We start from the raw sequence: 27,032 nt of genomic DNA on the forward strand, positions 1-27,032 counted from the left end.
TCATCAAGCCAGCTCTCTTTTTAATTATCACGTTTAATCTTGCCATTATACTTATACATTCCATTTTGTTTAAAACTATAGCTGCTAATTGATATTTAATTCTTGGTATAATTACTATGGTCCAAACTGCTATTATCTGTTTTTCGTTTAATTTTTTCCAATTAAAAATATTACATGCACTATCAATTATCATAGCTATTTTGTCTTTATAAATTTCTCTTTCCTATAAAAAAAGAATATCCGGAAAATGTCACGAAATGTCCAGAAAATTTTTGTGTATCAGGAAAATGTCCAGAAAATGTCCAGAAGCGATCACGTTTTGGAACACTTTCCAGATGCACAAATTCCAGACATTTTCTTGATACTCCAGAATTTGTCCAGAATTTGTCCAGAATCAAGTGTCCAGAAAATTTTCCAAAATATGACCGTTTCCAAATGTTTTCCAGATAGAGCCCGCAAACTGACCCGACAGATCGGGTGACCCAACGGGTTGACCTGAAATATTCAGGTCAGGTCATCAAATTCATGACCTGCACGGGTCGGGTCAGTGCTGGTCGGTACCCAACCCAACCCATTGACCCGACATATATTTGGGTCAAATTAATTAAAAACGCTGAAACTAATAATGATTCTGGCATTTTTACATGTAAAATTGAAAAAAAATGCCGAAACTGATAGTTTTGGCATTTTTTATATGTAAAATCAAAAAGGACTAATGATTCTGGCATTTTTACATGTACAATCGAAAAAAATATTGAAACTATCAGTTTTGGCATTTTTACATGTAAAATCAAAAAGAAAAATGCTGGAACTAATTATTATTCCATCGCTTTTACATGTAAAATCGAAAAAAAAATGCCAAACCTATCAGTTTTAGTATTTTTACATGTAAAATCAAAATAAAAACGTTAGAACTAATTATTCTGGTGCTTTTACATGTAAAATCAAAAAAAAACACCGAAACTATCAGTATCAGTATTTTTACATGTAAAATCAAAATAAAAATGCTGGAACTAATTATTCCAGCGCTTTTACATGTAAAATTGAAAAAAAAATGCTGAAAATATCAGTTTCAGCATTTTTACATGTAAAATCAAAAAGAAAATGCTGGAACTAATTATTCCGGTGCTTTTACATGTAAAATTGAAAAAAAATGCTGAAACTCAGTTTCAGCATTTTTACATGTAAAATTAAAAAGAAAAATGCCAGAACTAATTATTCCAGCGCTTTTACATGTAAAATTGAAAAAAAATGCTGAAACTATCAGTTTTGGTGTTTTTACATGTAAAATCAAAAGGAAAAATGCTGAAACAAATAGTTTTGGCATTTTATATATAAAAACAAATAGTAAAAAACGTTACAACCCATTTTTTTACAATATTTAATAATAAAACTTCAGGTAACCTGAGTTACCCGAAGTGACCTGAATACTTTCAGGTCAAATGGGTTGGGTCGGGTCAGAACGGTTTACCCGACCTGACCTGACCTGAAAAAAATTTTGGTTCAGGTTAACCAGGTAACCCGACCTGACCCAACCCGTGCAGAGCTCTATTTCTGGATAGATGGAAAATTTCCAGACATTTTCCATACTTTTTAGGACAAATTCTGAATTTTTTTTTTTATTGGGTTTTTGTTATTGTGTCTAAAAAATATTCCTAGATAGCGGTTTCCTTCTTCACTATTAACTTTTTTGATTGGTTCTGCTTCTATTCTTAGTTCTTCTTCTTCTTTATTTTTATTGCTTATTTTGCTCAATTTATATTTGTTTAGCAATTGCAATTTGGCATCAGTTCAGGTTGTAACATCAATATAACCTGAATAACTTGTTGACTTGAAACTAATAATACCATTATTTTATTAAAAAAATGTTTCACCCATTTGTTATTAAGCAATTTGACAATAAATAATAGGTTCACTCCTGTTTTAAATTGATTTAATAAATAAATGTGTGAACCTGTTTTTCATTAAAAAATTTAATAATAAATAACAGGTTTGCACAGTTTTTAATTGATTTAATAATTAAATAGTGTGAACCTGTTTTTTATTATCTAAATCACTTAACAAGAAATGGTTCATGTCATTTCTTTATTAAACCATTAAAAAATGGTGCATACCCATTATTTGTTTTCAAATTACTAATCAAAAATAATGGGTTCGCACCATATTTATTATTAAATTGTTAATAATTTAATAATGTAATAATGTGAGCTCTTAAAACTTCAAAGATTATTAAATTAATTTTAACCCTTACAATTTAAAGGATAGTTAAATAAATTATAATGTTTAAAAGCTTACTAACTTGTGCTTTATACAAATTTTTTTTTATTAAATAACTAGGGTAATTAAGTTATAAAAAATTTAACCAGAAAAAATTTTTGTTTTGAATAATTTTGTGATATGATCGACATCAAATATTACTAAAAAGCTCCATTACATAATGCATAGGTAATTTATGCAAATTTTTTGTGTTACCTGTTACTTGTACGCTAAATAGTTTATTATAAATAAGATTTTTATTTGAAAAAAATTTTTGTTTTTAAAAACAATGCTTTCTCAAAATATATTTTTGGCAAAAAATAATATTCTAAAACATTTAGAAACCAATTTTACAAATTGGACCAGTGGAAATGAAAAAATTGATGATTTCATTCAAAAATTGCAATTAAAAATTAATTACTATGAAGATATAGTGCTTGAATGGATTCCATACAATAAGTTTAGAAAAATTAAGGAGACAGGTAGAAGTGATACTGTAACAATATATTCAGCAATATGGAAGGATGGTCCTTTATACAAGTTGTTGGATTATTATGATGATGATAATGTTGTTGCTAATACTGGTTATGCAAGAGATTCTGTTAAAGAAGTTGCTTTAAAATGTTTATATAATTCACACGAATTTATTGATTCTTTAATAAATGAAGTATGAAATTGTTAAATATTAAAATGCATTTTAAATAATATATTTACAATCTCTTTTATTTGTATTTAGGCTAAAAAATATTCAACAAAACATGGAACATTTCAAGTATTATATGGAATATCTCAAAATCCAGATACAGGAGATTATATTTTGGTTCATAGTAATACTATAAACTTGTCAAATAGGATTAGTGGAAACAAGAAAATTGATGATTTCATTCAAGAAAGGCGATTAAAAATTAATAACTATAATGATATAGTACTTGAATGGATACCATACAATCAGTTTAGTGAAATTAGAAAGACAGGTAAAAATAGTCTTGTAACAGTATATTCAGCAATATGGAAAGATGGTCCATTATACAAGAAGTATAGTTGGAGTAATTATACAAGAGATTCAAATAAAGAAGTTGCTTTAAAATGTCTACATAATTCACAAGAATCCATTGATTCTTTAATAAATGAAGTATGAAATTTCTTCAAATATTTAAATTTGTTTTTTAGTCAATATATTTACAATCTCTTTTATTTATATTTAGGCTAAAAAATATTCAACAAATTATAAATCATTTCAAGCATTATATGGAATATCTCAAAATCCAAATACAGGAGATTATATTTTGATTCTTATCTGGGCAAGTGGAAATGAAAAAATTGATGATTTCATTCAAGAAATGCAATTAAAAATTAGTAACTGTAATGATATAATGCTTGAGTGGATACCATATGATCAGTTTAATGAAATTAAAGAGATAGGCAAAAATGACCTTCTAATGGTATATTCAGCAATATGGAAGGATGGTCCATTATATAAAAAAATTGGTATGTGGGGTGAAAGTTATATAAGAGATTCAAATAAAGAAGTTATTTTAAAATATTTGTATAACTCGCAAAATTCTGTTGACTCTCTAATAAATAAGGTATGTCATTTCAATAAATATTCCTAATACTTAGTATAAATATTTATCTCTATTGTTTATTTTTAGACTAAAAATTATTTAACAAGATCAAATATATTTGACGGAGTTATTTGTAATATATATGGAATATCTCAAAATCCAAATACAAATAACTATATTTTGGTTCTGGTATGGGCAAGTGGAAATGAAAAAATTGATGACCTTATTCAAGAAATGCAATTACAAATAAATAATCATAGTGATATAGTATTTGAATGGATACCATATAATCAGTTTAATAATATTAAGAAAGTAGATAAAGGTGGATTTGCTACAGTATACTCTGCAAATTGGACAAATGGTCCATTAGAATATGATAAAGATAAAAAATTATATAAAAGGAGTCCAAATAGATTAATTGCCTTAAAATGTTTGCATAATTCACAAAATATTACCAATAAATTTTTAAATGAGGTATGAAATTTCTTTAATAATTTGTAGTAATGAATATGTTAAATAAAGTATAATATAATAATTATTGTTTATTATAATTATATTTAATAGGTCAAAGAATACTCAATAAATAAAAAAAGTAATATTCTTAATGTATATGGAATATCTCAAAATCCAGATACAAAAGAATATATTATGGTTCTCCAATATGCAAAAGAAGGCAATTTTAATCATTGGATGAATAAAAATTATGAATATTTTAATTGGAAAGATAAATTATCTGCATTGCTTGATATTATTAATGGTCTTAAAGAAATTCATCAAAAAAATATAGTTCATTGTGATTTTCATACAGGAAATATATTATTTTTAAGTAATATAAATGTTTTTGGTGATTGTATATCAATTTCAGATATGGGATTATGTGGAGAGGTGTGTAATATAGATGAAACTAAAATTTATGGAGTTATACCTTATGTGGCTCCTGAAGTATTAAGAAAAAAGCCTTATACCAAAGAATCAGATATCTACAGTTTAGGTATGATAATGTATTTTGTAGCAACTGGAAGACAACCTTTTTACAATCGTGCACATGATCATCTTCTTGCATTAGATATTTGTAAAGGAGTTAGACCTGATATAAATGAACCAGAAGCACCTAGATTTTATATTGATTTAATGAAAAAGTGTTGGGATTTGGACAAAAATAATAGACCTGATATTTTTGAGGTGGAAGAATTAATCACATCATTTCATAGATCATATGTAAGGGATCTACTCATATATATAGTGGAATATGAAGATATTCAAATGCATTTTATGAAAGCAGAAGAATATAGAAAGGCAAATCTTTCATCTATTAAAAATTACCAAATAGCTACCCATCCACAAGCTATTTACACATCTCGATTACTTAATCCTTTTACAAAAGATCTTCCAGAATATGATGATAATTCTCAATGTTTAGATCAAGCAATTTAAATCTAAATGAAATCCAAATGAAACATATTAACACCCAAGTAGGATTTTAAGGTGATTTTTTACTTTAAAAGGCAAAAATTTTGGTTGATCATTTCATTTCAGTCAGATTTTCACCAAAATTTTCTATTCCGTTTTTGAAAATCATCCACATGCATAGTTGCCATGGATACAAAAAAAATTGCCTTTTTCGTAAAAAACTCTCAGTTTAATCTTAAATATTAGTACAGTACTGTACATGTACATGTACAAGTACAAGAGCAAGAACATGAACATGTACATGTACATGTACAGAGAAAGTGAACATTCACTATGGAAACTTTTTGCGCTGAGTTTAACTGTGCTGCTCAAAAAGAATGTTAACTTGACAGATCATGAAATAGTATGTTGATCATTTTTTATTAAAATGGGAAAATTTTTTTTTTTTTAATTAAACTAGGGTAATTTGGTATTGTTAGTGAGTTATAATATAATTATTGCATTATTCAGTAATTATTTATATATATTTTAAGTAATATAATAGGGTTTATATTAAAAAGTTGATTTGTATTTTGTATATTTATCAAATAATAAATTTTATGGTTTATTTTGAGTTTATTAGTTTTATTAAAGAAATATTATATTTAATGATCAAAATGAATTAATCCTGTAACATGTTAAATGATAATAATATAAAGATAAATATAAATATAATAGTTTGTATTGATTTTAATAAAATATTAGATATGATGATAATGTTAAGTATACGTCAAGGTTGCATGGGATGATCTCCCTCCTGAATATTATCGAAAATTAATTGATAGTATGCCTCAGAGGGTCAATGCTGTTATTTTCGCGAATGGATATAGAATTAATTATTAAATTTTTGTAAAATTCAATAAAGGAAGGCGTAATGAACATGTTAAATTTTTATTTTCATTTTATAAAACATATAAAAATTTTTTAATTTTGAAAAGTGGCCGGATCATTTAGGCCACCATCTGTATGTAACATGATCTGTCCATGTTATTTGATTGGCGGTCGGGTCATATTATACACAATTCTTTATTGCTAATATAATTTTCCGGTTAATGAAATTTTAATCACTTTTTTTACAAAAAAAACTTAGTTTGTATTAATTTTTCTATTCCCATCCTCTTGGAATGAATGATGCAGCTATCCAGTTATTTTCAGTTTTTGTAATTACAAAATTTTTTTAAATGAATATTATTCCTTTTTCAGTCAAAGCCAATTTTTTTTCCATCATTGTAATTCTTTTATTTATTTAGTGTTTTTAATAATTTTTTTATCACTATAAAAATTTGTTTTTAAATTTTCTATTAATAAAACAGTGGCAAAAAAAAAATAATAAAAATTGATATGAAAATATAGAAACATAATATGGACGAAATTATATTTATTTTGTAAAAGATATTTTGTGATGTGATTTTAACATGATTTATATAAAGAAAAAAACTCCATTAATCCATTTATATTTTGAAACAATAAAATGATATATCTTTTTTTTATACTGTATATTCATACTGTATGCTTATAAAAAAATAAAATCTCCATATTTTTTAATATTCCACATTTTAAAGTACTTAATTAAATTCATATATTTATTATTAAATTCAAATAATAGAATAGCATCTGTTTTTTAATACTAATATATTTCATAAATTTATAATGTTTCATACATTGCATTTATTTATTAAGTTTCATTTATTCACATTTATTGTTAACCTTTTGTATACATGCAATTTACTTTATATATACTGCCTATTATCAGAATAAGTGTGTTAATTATGTAATCATTTATGAACTTAATAAATAAACGCGTTAAAAAAAGAATCAGAATAAGTAAAAATTGGCAAAAAATCGGATAGCCAATTTTTGGCTACATCTGTCCAATTTGTGACTTTTACAGCCGATTTCATAGATCGTTAGTGTATTACCAATATAAAAATGTAGATTCCATAATCCATATACAATTTTTTTGTATGGTAAAAAATAAAGAAAAATTTATATTGTAATATTAAATTTAATTTTAAATAATAATGCTTTATTAAGTAATATTAAATAAAAATTTAAATTTTAAAAATACATTAAAGAATGTAAATTTATTTGCAATTCAGTATAGTATAATCATAAAAAATATAAATTACTCCACTGCATTTTCATGAAAATTGGATTTTGACTGCTAAACAACTTTTAATTAATAAAAGAAGTCGATTTCCTTTGACCAAAATGTTCAAAATACGTTCTGAAGTGACAAAACAGAAAAAATAAAATTCATGAATGAGTACCGTTGTGAAAAACGTGAATAACCCTTCAAGTATTAACTGTACCTTCATGAAAATTAATATCCAAGCAGATTATGACCCACTGAAAAACTCTCAATTAATGTAAGAAGTCAATTTACTTTGACTAAAATGCTCAAAATACGCTCTGAAGTGACAAAACGGAAAAAATAAAATTTGTGAATGAGTATCATTGTGAAAAACGTGAATAACCCTTCATGTATTAACTGTACCTTCATGAAAACTAATATTCAAACAGATTATAACTCGCTGAACAACTTTCAATTAATATACGAAGTTGATTTACTTTGACTAAAGTGCCTAAAATACGCTCTGAAGTGACAAAACAGATAAAATAAAATTCGTGAATGAGTACCGTTGTGAAAAACGTGAATAACCCTTCAAGTATTAACTGTACCTTCATGAAAATTAATATCCAGGCAGATTATGACCCGCTGAACAACTTTCAATTAATATAAGAAGTCGATTTACTTTGACTAAAGTGCTCAAAATACGCTCTGAAGTGACAAAACGGAAAAAATAAAATTCGTGAATGAGTACCGTTGTGAAAAACGTGAATAACTCTTCAAGTATTAACTGTACCTTCATGAAAACCAATATTCGAACAGATTATTACTCGCTGAACAACTTTCAATTAATATAAGAAGTCGATTTACTTTGACTAAAGTGCCGAAAATACGCTCTAAAGTGATAAAACAGAAAAAATAAAATTCCATTGTGAAAAACGTGAATAACCCTTCAAGTATTAACTGTACCTTCATGAAAATTAATATCCAAGCAGATTTTGACCCGCCAAAAAACTTTCAATTAATATAAGAAGTCGATTTACTTTGACTAAACTGCCCAAAATACGCTCTGAAGGTAAAAAAAATTTGTAACTTAGTACTATCATGTAAAAATGTAAATAACTCCAAAAATATTAACTGTGCTTTCATGTAGATTAATATCTTAACAGCTTCAAACTTGCTGAACTACTTTTAATTAAAGAGCAAGATTTACTTTGGCCAAAATGCTCAAACCATAATTTGAAATATGTGTAAACAAACTATAATATTTGTTTATATTTAAATTCTGAGTTATTTAATTTAAATATGTTTGTGTTTATATTTAAGGAAAAAAAATAAAATTTTACTTCTATTTTATTAGGTTTTTGTAAATGAAAAGACAAAAAAATAATCAGCTGAAAAAATAAAAAAATTCTTTGTTAATAACCGTAATACATGATCACATGTTGCAATATTAAAATCGGAAATCCTATATTTAAATTGGTAATACGTATTACATATATGACCGATAGGCCAAATTATATCTCCTGCTATTACAATTGTAAAATAATATTAAAATTATGAATAAATTAAAAGTTTTTCTAATTTGAAAAATGCAAATCTTTCTGAATTACTCAAATTTTCAAATCTGTTTATTATAGTATAATCAATAGTTAATTTTCACTGCAAAATCTCCTAGGAATGGATAAATAAATACATATAAAATTTACTACCCAGTAAGGTTTTTTTGGATGGTTCTAACCTCTACTTATTATTTATTTTATTTATTTTATTTTTTTTATAGAGAGAAATTGTCATAATACATGTATTATTTTAAAATTAACATTTTAAAAATTAAATTGAAAAACTATAATTTATTAATTAACAATAAAATGTTTTTTGTTAAAATTATTTAAAAATTTTTTAAATTATAGCGAAAATGCTACAACAGTAAATAATATTATAATAGCGAAATTGATCAGCAAACAAATGAAAACATGCAAATATTGAATGATGTCTCAATTTAACAGGTATTTTTAGTGGCACAGGAAGAGTTTTTGCGAAAAGTTGGCATTAGAAGTTTTTTTCATTGTCATTGTCATTGACATTGACATTGACGTTGACATTGACATTGACATTGACATTGTCACTGACATTGACATTGTCATTGTCATTTACATAAAGTTATATAAGATTAATTTGAGAGTTTTTTACCAAAAAGGAAATTTTTTTATAAAAAGAGAAATGATTTTCAATTTCGAGGCAATTCAGCAGGTGTTTTAATAACAAATTGAGAAATGATTTCCATAGAAATCTCGTGACAAAATTTATAATAAATTTAAAAATAAATGATCAACAAATGATCAACAAAATTGTTACTAGTTTTATAAAAAACGCCCAATAATATCTTTTTATTGTTTTAAAATGTCAAAAACTTGATTAAAAAAACAAAAAAAAATTAAATTTTTTAATTAAAAAAGTCAGACTTGACGTTTTTTGTTATTAAAAATCAAAAAAAAAATGATTTTATTAATCAAAAATGTCAGACTTGACGTTTTTTGTTATTAAAAATCAAAAAAATATTTTTTTTAAATTATAAACGTCAGACTTGACGTTTTTTGTTATTAAAAATCAAAAAAAAAATATTTTTTTTAATTATAAACGTCATGACATTTTTTGTTATTAAAAATCAAAAAAAATATTTTTTTTAATCAAAAATGTCAGACTTGACGTTTTTTGTTATTAAAAATCAAAAAAAATATTTTTTTTAATCAAAAATGTCAGACTTGACGTTTTTTGTTATTAAAAATCAAAAAAAAGTGATTTTTTTAATTAAAAACGTCAGACTTGACGTTTTTTGTTATTAAAAATCAAAAAAAAGTGATTTTTTTAATTAAAAATGTCAGACTTGACGTTTTTTGTTATTAAAAATCAAAAAAAAATTTTTTTTAATTAAAACGTCAGACTTGACGTTTTTTGTTATTAAAAATCAAAAAAAAAAATTTTTTTTAATTAAAAACGTCAGACTTGACGTTTTTTGTTATTAAAAATCAAAAAAAAACATTTGTTTTAATTAAAAACGTCAGACTTGACGTTTTTTGTTATTAAAAATCAAAAAAATATTTTTTTTAATTAAAAACGTCAGACTTGACGTTTTTTGTTATTAAAAATCAAAAAAAACATTTGTTTTAATTAAAAACGTCAGACTTGACGTTTTTTGTTATTAAAAATCAAAAAAAAATATTTTTTTAATTAAAAACGTCAGACTTGACGTTTTTGTTATTAAAAATTAAAAAAGCAATGATTTTTTTTTAATTATATTAGTGTACTTTTGGATATAATGGGTGAGTTTATTTTAAAAGCATACTAATACTACTAATAAATTAATAAAAGATCTTTTTATAACAATAGATTGTGTTTAGTGATGAGATTTATGAAAAAATTTTATGAAATTTTTTTTAATAAAAATAGCTTTGTATAAAAAATTTTCCAGAATTTTTTTTTAATAACGATATATCAGCATAGTAGTAATAGTACAATAGGGTTAACTATACAATAAATAGATGTAATAAATTTTTTGGAATTTTTTTTTAATAACAGTAAATTGGTATCATATAATAGATGATATAATAAATTTTTTTTGGAATTCTTCCTTAATAACAATATATTGGTATAGCACAATAGATAGATATAATAAAAATTTTCTGTGATTTATTTTTTAATTACAATAGATTGGTAACTTATTAATGGAAGTTATTAATTTTTTTACAGTTCACAGTAACACTAATATTACTTTTTTTTTTAATCGCAGCGCATTTGCAGTTTTATTAAAGTAGAAAAATAAAAGAATATGTATACATAGTATGATTCTAAAAGCTACTCTAATATAATTAAACTACAAACCACTCGTCATACGTATAGTACCCCATGTGTGCACTGTCAAGTGATCGTTAGACTCAGTAGGTAGACAACATTTGTAATGCGTTATCTTAGCCAGACGGCCCTATCTTCAACATAGTAACACTAATATTACTAATAAGTAATGATAATAAAAGATTTTAATTACATTTAATAAGGTTAATAAAAAAATTTTTTGAGATATAATAGAATGGTATAGTACAATAGATAGATATAATAAAATTTTCTGGGATCTATTTTAATAACAGATTGGTATAATACAATGTATAGATATAAAAAAATATTTCTGAATTCTTTTTTTTAATAATAGATTGATATGAATATATTTTCTGGGATTTTTTTTAGCAATAAGTCATTATATCAGTATAAAATTTTCTGGATTTTTTTTAATAACAATAGATCAGTATGGTATAATGGATAGAAATAAAAAATTTTAAGGATTTTTTTTTTAATAACAATACTAGATTGGTATAGTACAATAGTTACTAGATATAAAATTTTCTGGGATTATTTTAATAACAATAGATAGGTATAGTACAATGGACTAATTTAATAAATTTTTTTGTGATTTTTTTTAATAACAATAGATTGGTAATAGACAACTGATTAGAAATTTGTTCAATTAATAATTGTTTTTTAGTAAGATTTTTTCCAGTAATACTACTACTAATAGGTATTAATAGTTAGTTTAATGAGTTAATAAAAGATTTTTTATAAATAGATTATATTTAATGACCTATAAAAAAAATTTTGGGAGATTTTTTTTAATAACAATAGATCAATACAAAAAATTTACTGAGACTTTTTTTAATAACAATAGATTGGTATAGTACAATGAATAGATATAAAAAAATTTTAACTTTTTTTTTTAATAATAGATTGATATAAATATATTTTCTGAATTTTTTTTTAACAATAGAGTCAATAAATCAATATAAAAAATTTTTTTGATAACAACAGATCAGTACTATATTATAATGGAGAGATATAAAAAATTTTTTAGATTTTTTATTAATATAATAGATCAGTTTCTGGAATTTTTTTATGACAAATTAGTATAGTCAATATATAAAATTTTCTGGGATTTATTTAAATAACAATAGATATGATAAAATTTTTGGTGATTTTTTTTTTAGTAGCAATAGATTGGTAATAGACAATTATTACTGTGACCAAAACTGATCTGATTTACCAATTCATTATCAGTTCAGTTTTTAATGTTTTCACAACATTTTTTATTGTCTATTACCAATCTATTGTTACTAAAAAAAATAATCACCAAAAATTTATCATACCTATTGTTATTAAAATAAATCTCAGAAAATTTTTTTATTAACCTTATTAAATGTAATCTATTGTTATAAAAATCTTTCATTTATATTACTTACTAGTAATATTAGTGTTACTGTGAACTATAAAAAAATCTTACTAAAAAACAATTATTAACAAGTTAATTGTCTACTATCAACATATTGTTATTAAAAAAAAATCCCAGAAAATTTTTTTATACCAAACTATTACTAAAAAGAAATCTCATTAAATTTTTTATAAATCTCACTAAACACAATCTATTGTTATAAAAAAATCTTTTATTAATTTATTAGTAGTATTAGTATAAAACTCACTCACTATATCCAAAAGTACACTAGTTATATAAAGAATCTTAATAGTTATACACTTGATATATATTTGTATTACTGTTATTCCATAGAAATTTGCAATTAATTTATAGTTTTGCCTAATACTATATAGTTTTTTTACAAAAATAAAATCAGTTTGTATATTCTATATAATTGTAATTTACAGAACTATTAAAATAAGGAGCACATATAATAAATTACAACGTATTAATTTCTCAAATGTGGCGCAATTATTATGTAATCATATCAGTAAAAGGTTTAGAACGGATTTTGTTTTCACAATTTTGTTTCACAATTATTGTGGAAAAAAAAATCATTCTTAATGAAATTACGTGGCGCAGAAATTTCAACGAAAAATATTATTTTCATCATATAAACCATTGACTAATGTATAAAATCAATGTGATCTATCTAAAAAAACTATAGTAAAAAAATTTTTGTACTATATTAAGATATTTTTTATTGGAACGTAGCCTGCCTCCTATTTTTACTGGCCGGAATTATAAAATTGGACCGAATTTATAAATTTATAGGTATAAAACCGGATGCACAAATTGGTTTTGTAAAAAACCAGTTTGAAAGTTAAGGAGTTTGAAAAAAGAAAAAAATTAAATTAGGTTTTCAATAATGCAACTGGTTCCAAACTAAAATTATAATAATGCATTCAGTTCATTAACAAATGATAATAAAAGTGCGCGTAATTTGTATGATTTTTTTGTAGGACGGACTATCCTTTATGAAATGGACAACTATTGTAGCTTAAGAAAATGCAATTACTATCAATGTACATTTTTTTAAACATTGTTACTCGTTAAGAAGTAGCTGTTTCTTAGTATAATTAAAACAATAAATTAAAATATTAATTAATAATTAAATATGACAGCCAAAATAACTATCAGCGCGATAAGGAATTCAAGAACTAAAGCCGGTTTTCCTCTTCTTCTTTTGATAAAATGTAAAATTGAATATGTATCACAATTTATTTACGTTATTGTAAAGTGTCACTCGTTGTAAATTTGTGCACCAATGGTATTCTTCCGTGAATTTGAGTTCATATTAAAAATTGAAGTTGGGAAGAATTTTATTTGGTTATACTTTTATCACATGCCAAATAAACGTACAGTAACAAGTAAATTACGCATTAAAATTAGTTAATTCAAAAATCGATACAAAAGTTAATTCTGACGATAGCGAATTTGATATTTGTAAAAGATAAAGTTTGGTTATTTATTTTCTTATATCGCCTTAATATTAGAAGAAAAAAAAATTATTTTCATATTACACATATTACACGTATATTTAAGATTATAATTTAAAAAAATCATAAAATTACAATATAATTCCTTCATGTATGGAATAATAATAATATTTTTTTTTATTTTTTTTCGGAATACTGTATTCCTTAATTAATTTTGGTATATTTTGCGTTTATTACGTTTATTATTATGTAATCATATAAAAGGTTTAGAATGGATTTTGGCTTCACAAATCACAATTTGATTTATATATATATTGTGAAAAAAATCGAGAATAAAAAAATGAAATTACACGGCGAAGAAGTTTCAACGAAAGATTGTTATTTTTTATTTTATTTTATTTTAATGACATTTTTTGTATCATATTATGGAAAAAAAAAGAACGAAAAAAAACTGTATAAGATGAAATTTTTTGTAGTAAGTCCATGATTTTGATATTTGATACTAACTTCAAAGATATTGAAAGGATTAATTTAAAAATTATTTTCTTGTAAAAACTCGGAATGTTATATTATCTTATCCTAGTTTTTCCCGCATCTCCTATTTATATATAAAAAAAAAATAAAAAAATGTTTTTACGAAAGAGAAAAAATTTTTTTTTGATTTTTTTTTTAACAAAAAAAATGTCTTTACAAAAGAGAAAAAGGTAAATCAAAAATGGAAAGTCATTTCCATTCTTATTTTTATAAAAAAAAGTCTTTTTTACGAAAAGAGAAAAAGATAAATCAACAATGGAAAGGTGTTTCCTTTTTTATTTTTGTAAAACTTTTTTTTTAGATTTTTCAACGAAAAAAATGTTTTTTTATGAAAAGTGAAAGATGCAAATCAAAAATGGAAAGGTGTTTCATTTTTTATTTCTATAATTTTTTTTTTCAACGAAAAAAAAAAACGTTTTTTACAAAAAAGAGAAAAAGGTAAACAAAAATGGGAAGTTATTTCCTTTTCAGTCAAAAAAAAATTCTAAAAAATGTTGGCTTCGCTATATCCCTATGAAAAAAAAAATTCTTTAAAATATACTTAAAATGTACTTATATATTTTAAAATATATCTAAAATGTACTTAAAATTTTTAAATGTACTTAAAATATACTTAAAATTGCAATTTTAAGTATATTTAAAGTATGAAATTTTATACTTAAATTATATTTAAAATATACTTAATTGCAATTTAAATATAATTTAAGTATAATTTAAGTACAAAATTTTACACTTTAAATATACTTAAAATCGCAATTTTAAGTATATTTTAAGTATATTTTAAAATGTTAAGTATATTTTAGATATATTTTAAAAATATATAAGTATATTTTAAGTACATTTTAAAGAAATTTTTTTTTATAGGGTATCTAACATATATATAAATTTATCTGAGACTTTTTCATTAAATTTGGACTTATGGTTATTAACTAATCCATAAAAACGCACAATTTCCCCCAATTTTTCATGATTGTTCTAATGCATTCCAAGATATGATCATTCATTTTGGTACAAAAAAAAATCTATCGAATTATTTGATATGAGGGTTAAATTTAGGCTCTAATAAACACGAATCTTGCTTAAGTGCACAAAAAATGGTTATTGTTAAATTCTTTTTCATCCATAAATTTAAATCTTTTTTTTTTATTATTTTTTAATTACTTGAAATATTTCATAATCTTCTACTTCAAATTTTGCTGGGATTCCTATTTTAGGATAACAATTTCCATTATCATGATTAGTATAAAACCAATTATTATTATGACAGTATAAATTACCCATGGTTGGTCCATAATTAGGCCCACAAAAAACAGCCCTATTCTGCACACTAACTAAACTTCTTTTTGCAGTAGAAATATCTTTTTCATTTGTAAAATTAAATAAAAAACTATCTGCTGTAGTTTTCCAAGTATCACTTTTATCCCAATCAAGTGGATTATATCCACCAATTAATTGTGTAGAATTTTTAATTTTTGTGATCAAAATAGTGGCTCCTTTATTATCACAATTTTTATGAAAAGATTTAGTATCATTTCCATCTTGACTTGAGCAGTATAATAATTTAAAGTCATAAGGAATTTTTTTTCTATTATAATGTGAAGAATCCATTTTATCAATCCATGAAGCAAAAATAGTAATATGGTTTGATCCAATCAAGGTTGAATCTTTAAAATTTGGTTTTCTTGAATGTGTCAAATTATCTTTAGGTTTCATATTAGGTACTATATAAAATTCTAAAAGATTATGAATTAAATCTTGTGGTAAGATATCTTTATAACAATAAACTTTGTAAAAGAAATCTGTAGGCTTAATATCATAAAATTTAATTAAAGGAATAAATCTATACAATGCCCTCTCAATCTTTGTAATATCTTCTTTATTCCATTTTAATGGTTCATTCTTCATATTTTGTTGAGAAAAACACCATTTTAACAAATTTTCCCAAATATCAATTTCATCCATATTTAAATCATCCCTTTTTAATAATAATTCTAATAAAGGAGCTTTTAAATCAATAAAATTATCAGAATTGAATAAAACTTTAGGTTCTTCACAAATTTTTTCAAGACAGAAATTCCATAAATCTGTAAATGATTCATGTTGGTAAACAGTTTCAAGAATTCCAGTTGGATTTTGGTATAAAAATTCAGTTTGTTGTTGAATCAAAAATTCTTGAATATGAGAAACCAAAGGATGAATATTAAGCTCATCAACTGCAATTAACAATTTCAATACATCAGGACCTTGTAAATTCTTTAATTCAATATTTCCACAATAAATAAACCTAATGTACAATAATATAATATTAATTAGACTTTCCCTTTATAACATAATGTTAAAATTTATTATAACATTATAAAATACCTAAGAATAATATTAAATAGTTGTGGAGAAATATTTGGTTTTTTGAGAATAAATTTTCCATCTTTTTTCTCAGTCCATTCATTAGAAAATGTGGAGCGAAAGTATTGAGACCTAATAGATAAAATATTTGAGTGAGCATGAATTTCCTTAACATCAAGCTCTTCACCAGCATAAATAATAACGTCATATCCAATTTCTGTCTCAAAAAGTTTTTCATAATCGTTAGATAATTCTGTCCAAAATTTTGAAGACATTGTTTTTAGTTTATAAATTTAATTAATAAAAATAAGCAAGAAATGCAGGAAATGCAGTAAAAATTTAAGTTTGGAGTACAAACACTCTTTATACTATTTTATGATGATCAATTTTTTTCCATTTGTATAAGGAATAGGTCTAGCACTACCTAAGTACCTAACATAGAAATAATTTCGGATGTTACTTTGACTACTGCGGACTTGTGATCATTTAATAAAATTTCAAAATTTAATTTGTAAATTTTTTGTTACGCGGACTGCCTTTTATGTATTGTATTTAGTAAACAAATATAGACTTTATTTATTATTTAGGAATTATTTTAGTTATGTTAGAATTAATAGAGTAAAAATCCGAGAAAAATAGCATTAAGCTAGACCCCCAGTTTTACTCTACTTCGTCTATCGGTATGTGGCAGATGCTGGTGATAGCGGACATAGTGTTATCATAAATTTTTTGAACTGGGGACAGTAGTATCTGATATAGTAATTAATCATTGTACTTGACATTATGTGCTTCGAGAATATATAGTATGTTAAATTCATTTTTTTTCTCGCCAAGGAAGTCGTTTATTATTTCTTGTTTTTAAAAAATAAAATTAAACCGCTAATTAAAACAAAACAAATATAGCAATCCAAGATAACTATATCAACACGACAAGAAAGTTCAGAAATTAGACTCTTTTTTTTGAAAGCGTGGCACGTATTCTATTTATGTTATTGAAAACATTTCTCAATGAATCTTATTGTAAATTTTGTATGTCAATGATTAACAAATCAGGAAATACATTATTTTGAATGAGAATATAACACCGGTGTAACTAATATAATACATATCATTCTCGTATACCGTAATTTCATTATATTTAGTTTATTATTTTAAAGTAACAATGAGTGAAATTGATAAATTCAATGAAGAAAATCCAACAAAAATTCTCAATATTAAACAATAATATGATATTTATCTGACAATAAATATTTATTTATTATTCATTTAGTATTTAAACTATAATTTACAAAATTATTGGAGAGCATGCTTTCATTAAAAAAAAAAATTTTTGAAATTTGAAAATGTTCTACATAATATACTTTATCTTATCGTTATAGTCCTTCGCTTCGCTCCAAGCAGATTTCTAATTTCGGTATGCCAGCCAAATATTTGAGCAAATTGGGCGTTATTCTTATCTTTTTTTATTGTAAAGTAATCATATTAATAAAAGGTTTAAAGCGGTTTTAGTTTCACTATTTTAGTTTCACAATTTTGGATTCACAATTTTGATTTCATAATTTTGGATTCACAATTTTTTGATATGAACGTGAGAAAACCGATTTTTTTTTGTTGATGTTTGATGACTTTTGAAATGACTAATATGACTACTTGAAAAAATTAATAAAAAAAATTCAAAAATTATAATAAGAATTTGACAGTAGAAATGTTATAAAGAATGAGCGCGAAAATTCCCTAATTAATTTTTTTCTGATTTGATCAAAAAAATTAAATTAACAATATGAGATAAAATATATAGAATAAAAAATATATGGGATAAAAAATATATAAAATAAAAAATATGGGATGAAAGAAATATATGGGGATAAAATATATGAAATAAAATATAAAAAAAAAATTAATATATGAAATTTTTATTTATTTCATACTTATTTCATGTTAATGAATTTTATTATAAAATTTGCAACCAAATGGGGCGAAGTCATCCCATACATAGTAATCCTTAGTTATATTCATTAAATGTGTTTTATTATTTATTTATTTATTTTATTTTAATCCTTGTATCTGCATTGCACTTCATGGGTGGGGCTTTGTAATATGTACGTAGATCACTTACAACGTTTGGAATAAAACAACTTTAATTAATCAGTTGTAATAATTTACAAATATTATATATGATTATTCATCTTAATAACTAATCAATATTCTTAATAAATTTATTAGCGCTAATAAATAAATCATAATAACTTCGAACTCTAATATTGAATTCCATCACTTCATCTCTCAAATCAGACAATTGATTATTATCTTTAATACTCTCAATAGCCAAATATTTAACTCTTTCTCTCTTCATAATATATTCTTTTATATAATGTGAAATATTATCACTACCTCTTTGTAGTTTTATTAATAATTTATTAATAAAAACATCTTGAGAATTTTCTAAGAATGCCTTAAAATCACTTTCTTTAACAGTAAGTATCAAACTTAGGTATTCTAATTTAGAAGGGAGAGCTTGACCTAGATTTTTTAATATGATTGAACTACCAATTGTTAAATTATTATCTTTCCATATATTGATTGAAAGATATAAAATATTTGATTTAATTGAAAATATTAAACAAAATCTTAATTAAGTAGTCTGATGTTCAAATTCACATAAATCAAGAAATTTGATATTCTTACAATGTTTTATAATTAATCCTAACAACGCTTGTCTTGATGATAGACCATAATTAAGTTCCAAACCGAAATTTTCCAAATAATCACCAGATTTTAGTAATAATTTTTGAAATGATTTAAATTGTAGTACCTCATTTAAAATTAAAGATTTCAATTTAAATGGTTTAGATAAATTAATAATTTGTTGAGTAAAACTATTATCATTCAAGAAAGAACAATTAATAATATGAATAGATTCTAAAACATTTAATTGTTCAAGTATTTTATCAAGATTGATTATTACTCTAAAATCGACGTAATAGAAAGTAATTGTATTCAAGGTATTTGAACAATTATAATCTTTTGATAATAATAATGATTGACATAAAGATTCATAACCACTACCTATTAAAATTTTCTTAAGATTTTGATGTAAATGAATTACTTTTAATATATGATTATTAATTACCATATTTTCATCATAAAAGTTGATATAAAGCTTCAAATTTTCAATATTGTGAATAAAATTTTGATTTTGTAAAATTAACTCAAGAATTTCATTAAAATATGTTATATAATAAGTACTTGGGATCCAAATTTCAAGAGTATGTAATTTTATTTCATTTTCAATAAAAATTTTAAATATTAACTTAGATACCAAATCAAAATCTTTAAAAAGATCTCTAATTTCGAATTTTCTATTCCTAATGACAGATTCAAACCACTTATCAACAGAAGTGATAAACTTATGTGTATTCAAATATTTTAAAAAACTAAGATAATTGAACAGTGTATTCGTAAATAATGAATTATTAATAATTTTATATTCATTTAATTTCGTTATAAATTCATTATTTAAATTATTATGTAAATACATTTCAATAAAATTATAGTTTCCGGTACAAATTGAAAATGGATTATCCCATAATAATGGAATCGCTAAACGACACCATAATCTGTTTACTAAAATGCATGAATATAAAGTTGAATAATCATTCTGTAAATATTTTATAATATCATAAGTTAATTCAGGTAAATCTCCTGAAAATATTTTTGAACATGACATATTGTAACTGAAAAAGGGGAAGGAGGGAGGTATCTAATTTTATTATTATACCGAAACTGGGTAATTTATATGCAATATTATCGCACAATTCATGTCAATTAATTGTGTGTAACATGTTTCAATAATTAGGCGCAGTTTTATGCAAACAGAAACCTGTTAGTGGGTTATAATTGAACCAAATATTTTTGATTTTACATCCAAAACTGACAATTAATAGATGACCAATTTTATTAAATAGATTGGTAAGGATTTTTGAAAGATGTGTTAATTGTGTTATGTAATATTTTTATGAAAGAAATTTTTTTATTTTTATATTTTTATTTTAGAAAGGTAGACAGAATGGTTGACGCCACGTGATAAGAGAAGAACTACTTTGCGTTTTTATCTGTTTATACTTCCATGCGTAATGCAAAATTTAAATTTAAATTTTGTTTTATCAAGAAATAAATATTGCTCATTTTTGTCATCGCTTTACGTTTGCTCATGAGCTTCCTCTGTTATTTCATTCACAATTACTCGTAAGATGCACTTCATGATATTTAGTAGTCTAATATCTTTATAATTTTCCTTTTGACATTTAGGATTAATAATTTGGTCTTAGGTAATATTAATGTATTACTTTATAGTTCAAATTGGAACTTTTTGCTTAAATAAATATTAAAATAATTTTAGGTGACAACTTTAGTCAAAAGAAAAACGTTCAGTTCATCTGTTCTGATTCCTAGATCCCTATAAAAAAATTCTGGGAAAATCTCTGATAAATGATCATTTCTCTAGTTTTTATTTCAAAGAAACTCAGATACGTGATTATTTTTCTGAAAAATTTTTTATGATTTTATTATAAATGAGATAAATAAAAAAAATTGTTATAAATATTTTTTGTTGAAACGCAACAAAGGATATTACAAAAATTAATTTAACCGAGATTTTTTTTTCAAAGTTACAGCGATCATAAGATATTTTTTTTTATATTTACGCTCATTTTTAGCATTTTTATAAAGATTTTAATAAGTTATGCTACAAGATAAATAAACCAAGCTGATAAAAAATTCGAATATATTATTTTAAGTTAAACTTTAACAATATTTGTTTTAATTTCTTGCACTAAATTTCAATTTAATAATGTTCAAACCAAATGTAATTCAATTAGATAATTTTATGAAATCAATCATAATATTATAAAGTAAGCTTTATATACATTATTTATGTATATTAATATAAACCTACTATATTTAATTTTATTTATTTTTTTTTGTTCTTACAGCAACAAATATAAATATTTATTATTAAATTGTTAATAAAAATTTTATACATATAATATACATTTACATATAACGTATTGAGAATACTAATTATTGTGGCTTTAATATAGTTTGTTATCAAGTCATTTTAAAAAAATTATTACTAAGCTTATGTAATACTTACATAAGCTTATCATTTTGTGTTCAAATTTCTTACATGTGATTTACATTTACATATATATAATGGTCACAATATGATATTATTAATAAATTTTTTTTTTTTGAGCTTTTATATGATATCTTCTAAAAAAAATCCATCAAACATTCTGACATATATAGAAAATAATCTTATATGTTGGACCAGTGCAAATGAAAAAATTGATAACTTTGTCCGGAGAATGCAATTAAAAATCAATAATAATAATGGAATAGTAGTATTTGAATGGATACTATACAGTCAGTTTAATGAAATCAAAGAGATAGGCAAAAATGGTTCTATAACAGTCTATTCAGCAATATGGAAGGATGGTCCATTATATATTAAAACATCTGATACATGGGATTTAAGAGATTCAAATAAAAAAGTTGCTTTAAAATGCTTACATAACTCACAAAAATATATTGATTCTTTAATAAATGAGGTATGAAATTTCTTTAAGTATTTAAGTAATTTTTTTTAAAACTAGTAAATTTACAATCTTTTTTATTCATATTTAGGCTAAAAAATATTCAATAAAACATGAAACATTACAAGTATTGTATGGAATTTCTCAAAATCCAGTTACAGGAGATTATATATTGGTTCAAAATAATTATATTTGGGATAGTGAAAATGAGAAAATTAATGATTTCATTCAAGAAAGACAATTCAAAATTAACAATTATGATGATGAAGTGCTTGAATGGATACCATACAATCAGTTTAATGAAATTAAAGTAATAGGCACAAATGGTCCTATAACAGTATATTCGGCAATATGGAAGGATGGTCCATTATGTCATAATAAAAAATATGGAAATTATACAAGAGATTCAGATAAAGAAGTTGCTTTGAAATGCTCACATAATTCTCAAGAATCTATTGATTCTTTAATAAATAAGGTATGGAATTTCTTAAATATTTGGACACTTTTTAATTGATATATTTACAATCTTTTTTATTTTACATTTAGGCTAAAAAGTATCCAACAAAACATGAAGCATTTCAAGTATTGTATGGAATTTCTCAAAATCCAGATACAGGAGATTATATTTTGGTTCTTACCTGGACAAGTGGAAATGAAAAAATCGATGATTTCATCAAAGAAAGACAATTAAAAATTAATGACAATGATATTATGCTTGAATGGATACCATACAATCGGTTTAATAACATTAAAGAAACATGCAAAAATGGCCTTATAACTGTATATTCAGCAAAATGGGAGGATGGTCCATTAAAAAAAATTGATACATGGGATAAAAGGTTGCATGTAAGAGATTCAAATAAAATAGTTGCTTTAAAATGCTTATATAAATCACAAGAATCTAGTGATTATTTAATAAATGAGGTATGGAATTACTAATTTCTTTAATATTTACATATTTTTTTAATTAGTATATTTACAATCTCTTTATTTATATTTAGGCTAAAAAATATTCAGCAAATAGTGAAGCATTTCAACTATTGTATGGAATTTCTCAAAATCCAGATACAGGAAATTATATTTTGGTTCAAAATAATTCTATAAACTTGGTAAATTGGATCAGTGGAAATGAAATATTTGATGACTTTATTCAGGAAATGCAATTAAAAATCAATAACAGAAATGATTTTGTATTTGAATGGATACCATATGATCAGTTTAATGAAATTAAAGAAACAGGTACAAATGGCCTTATAACAATATATTTAGCTATATGGAAAGTTGGTCCATTAAAGAAGAATTCTTGGTCGGGTGAAAACTATACAAGATATTCAAATAAAGAAGTTTCTTTAAAATGTTTACATAACTCACAAGAATCCATTAATTCAATAATAAATGAGGTATGAAATTTCTTTAATATTTAAATACTTTTTTTTGATTAATGTGCTTATAATATACTTTATTATATTTAGATTAAAAAATATCCAACAAAACATCAAGTATTATATGGAATATCACAAAATCCAGTTACAGGAGATTATATTTTAGTTCAAAATAATTATATATGGAATAGTGAAAATGAAAAAATTAGTGATTTCATTCGAGAAATGCAATTAAAAAGCATAACTTTGGTGATATTGTTCTTGAATGGATACCATACAATCAGTTTAATGAAATTAAAGAAACAGGTAAAAATGACCTTATAACAACAGTATATTCGGCAATATGGAAGGATGGTCCATTATATATCAAACTTGATACATGGGATAAAAGTTATGTAAGAGATTCAAATGAAGTAGTTGCTTTAAAATATTTATATAATTCACAAGAATCCATTGATTTGATAATCAATGAGGTATAAAATTTCTTCAAATATTTAGTTACTTTTTCTTTTTAATTAGTATATTTACAATAACTTTTATTATTTGTATTTAGGCCAAAAAGTACTATCCAACAAATCATAAAGCACTATATGTATATGGCAAGCCGAGCTGGACTAAACTATCAGGCATTGGACGGGTGAAAAATCAAGCATGGATTGACAAAATGTCACTCCGTGTCTGACATTTTACCTGTTTATGCTTGATTTTCATCTGTCCCGTGCTTGATATTTATCTGTATATGCTTGATATTTTTATCTGTTCATGCTTGATGTTTATCTATCACGTGCTTGATATTTTTATCTGTTCATGCTTGATGTTTATCTGTACATGCTTGATGTTTTATCTGTACGTGCTTGATGTTTTATCTGTACGTGTTTGATGTTTATCTGTACGTGCTTGATATTTATCTGTACGTGCTTGATGGTTTTATCTGTACGTGCTTGATGGTTTTATCCGACCATGCTTGACATTTTTATCCGTCCATGCTTTATGTTTTTATCCATCTGTGCTTGATATTTTTGTCCGTCTGTGCTTGATGTTTTTGTCCAACTGTGTTTGATTTAATCCAACTATGCTCACTTTGTCAAAAATTAGTTTCTTTGTCAGCACAGGGTTGATATATTGTTGGTCACATGTTTTAAGTTTAGCGTAGTTTTAAAAAATTTTTTTTTTTTTTATTGGCTTTTTTTTATAAACAAATTTTGTAGAGAATTTTATTTTTAATATAGGCAAAGGCTTAGTTTGATAGAATTTCTTTGGGAATTTTTTAATAAGATTTTTTTGATAAAAAATTTCATTAGAAAATTTTTTTCATTAATAGGAACATTTCTGAGTTTTTTTTTTGATGATAATTTCATTAAAAATTTTTATTTGATAGAAATTTTATTGGAGAATTTTTTTTTGATAAGATTTTTTTTTTGACATATACTTAACAATTTTTTGTGACAGGAGAAATTTTTTTTTTTTGATAGAGAATTAATTGAGAATTTCTTTTTTTTTTTTCAGAAAATTATTTGAAGAATTTTTTTAATAGGGAAGATTTTTTTTTTGATAGATAATTTCGTTACTAGAAAATTTTTTTAACAAGTGAGATTTTTTTTTGATAGAGAATTTCGTTAAGAATTTTTTTTTAATAGGAGGGAGTTTTCCTTGATAAAGAATTCTTTTGGGAATTTTTTTTAATAAGTGAAAGTATTTTTTGACGGAGAATTTTATTAGAGAATTTTTTTTTTTTTTTTGATAGAAATTTCATCATAGAATTTTTTTTTTAATAGGTAAGATTTTTTTTTTTGATAGATCATTTCGTTAATAATTTTTTTAACAGGAGAGATTTTTTTTTTTGATAGATCATTTCGTTAATAATTTTTTTAACAGGAGATTTTTTTTTTTGATAGAAAATTTCGGTAAAGAATTTTTTTTTAATAGGGAAAATGTATTTTTTGATGGAAGATTTTCGTTAGAAATTTTTCTTAATCAGGGATATTTTTTTTTGATTGAGAATTTCATTAGAGAATAGTTGGTTGAAAAGTTTTTTTATTTTTTTGATGGAGAATTTTGTTAGAAGTCTCAATAGAAAATTTTATTGAAAATAGTTTTTTTTTTAATAAGGGTATCGAGAATTTTGGCTTGAAATTTTTTTTTTAATAAAGAATTTCATTAGAGATCTTTTTTTATAAAATTAAAAAAACACTAAATTACATTAATAAGATTAAGATAAAATTAAAAAAAACTATGATAGAATCCTAAGTAGCATAGTAAATTAAGCAAATTTTATATACTAGTAAAGCTCCGCATGAGCTGACATAAATTAAAAAGTTAATAATGTTAACTTTAAGAAAAGTATATAGCAGAAATTTGTTTGCAGTGTTTCTTCTTTTTATCATTAATTGGCATAAAAACATTTTTGAAAATCTACTATTTTAAATACTTTTAATATATATAAATAAAATTGGGATTGCTAAATGTCGCCTGGGCGATCATCGCCTGGGTTTTTTTTTTCAAATATGTATCTAATTTTTGATCGGTTATTATTAAAAAGATATTTTTTTAAAAAATTTTTTTTGCAAACATATTTATTCAAAATAATCTTATTTAATGAAATTTTATTTACAAATATTAAAATTTAAGTCACATTTACGATTTTAAAGAATAAAATCACCATATTTATTTTTATTGAAATGTACAAATAAAAGAAACAATAACAATAAATAAAAAAGATAAGTAAATTACAATGATCAAGGAAAAAAAATAAAATAACAATGGAGTAATGGAAAGTAATAGAAGATGAAAGGGAGTAAAAAAGAGTAATGAGAAATGATAGGAACCAAAAGGAGAAATAGGACATGATGAGAGATGAAAAGGAGTGATGGAAGACGAAAAGAAGTGATGGGTGACAAAGAGGAGTGATGGGAAATAAAAAAAAAGAAGTGATGGGAAGATTAAGAGGAGTGATGGGAGACAAAAAGAAGTGATGAAAGACGAAGTGGAGTGATGGGAGACGAAAAGAAGTATGGGAGACAAAGAGGTGTGATGGGAGACGAAAAGAAGTGATGAGAAGATTAAGAGGAGTGATGAGTGACGAAAAGAAGTGATGGGAAGATTA

At 23.7% G+C, this 27,032-nt stretch overlaps 3 protein-coding genes across 3 annotated transcripts; 2 read left to right on the plus strand and 1 right to left on the minus strand.

Moving 5' to 3' along the window:
* Window positions 1-2,437: 2,437 nt before the first annotated feature.
* On the plus strand, window positions 2,438-5,255 carry OCT59_008373 (uncharacterized protein; the record flags this gene model as incomplete). The annotated part of the gene is made up of 8 exons (XM_066142407.1): window positions 2,438-2,445; window positions 2,722-2,923; window positions 2,993-3,388; window positions 3,462-3,842; window positions 3,909-4,010; window positions 4,116-4,295; window positions 4,386-4,578; window positions 4,888-5,255. 8 exons carry the CDS (start codon window positions 2,438-2,440, stop codon window positions 5,253-5,255), a joined length of 1,830 nt encoding a protein of 609 aa, XP_065999292.1.
* Window positions 5,256-19,147: 13,892 nt separating this feature from the next.
* On the minus strand, window positions 19,148-20,680 carry OCT59_008374 (uncharacterized protein; the record flags this gene model as incomplete). The annotated part of the gene is made up of 2 exons (XM_066142408.1): window positions 19,148-19,473; window positions 19,639-20,680. The coding sequence occupies 2 exons, from the start codon at window positions 20,678-20,680 to the stop codon at window positions 19,148-19,150; spliced, it is 1,368 nt and encodes a 455-aa protein (XP_065999293.1).
* A 1,639-nt stretch (window positions 20,681-22,319) lies between these two features.
* OCT59_008375 (uncharacterized protein) lies at window positions 22,320-24,611 on the plus strand (the record flags this gene model as incomplete). Its single annotated transcript, XM_066142409.1, has 7 exons — window positions 22,320-22,562; window positions 22,639-23,022; window positions 23,094-23,471; window positions 23,549-23,947; window positions 24,020-24,046; window positions 24,169-24,402; window positions 24,483-24,611. 7 exons carry the CDS (start codon window positions 22,320-22,322, stop codon window positions 24,609-24,611), a joined length of 1,794 nt encoding a protein of 597 aa, XP_065999294.1.
* Between the last annotated feature and the right edge of the window lie 2,421 nt (window positions 24,612-27,032).

The sequence above is a fragment of the Rhizophagus irregularis genome, chromosome 16, assembly GCF_026210795.1.
Source record: "Rhizophagus irregularis chromosome 16, complete sequence".
Classification (NCBI taxonomy): Eukaryota; Fungi; Glomeromycota; class Glomeromycetes; order Glomerales; family Glomeraceae; genus Rhizophagus; species Rhizophagus irregularis.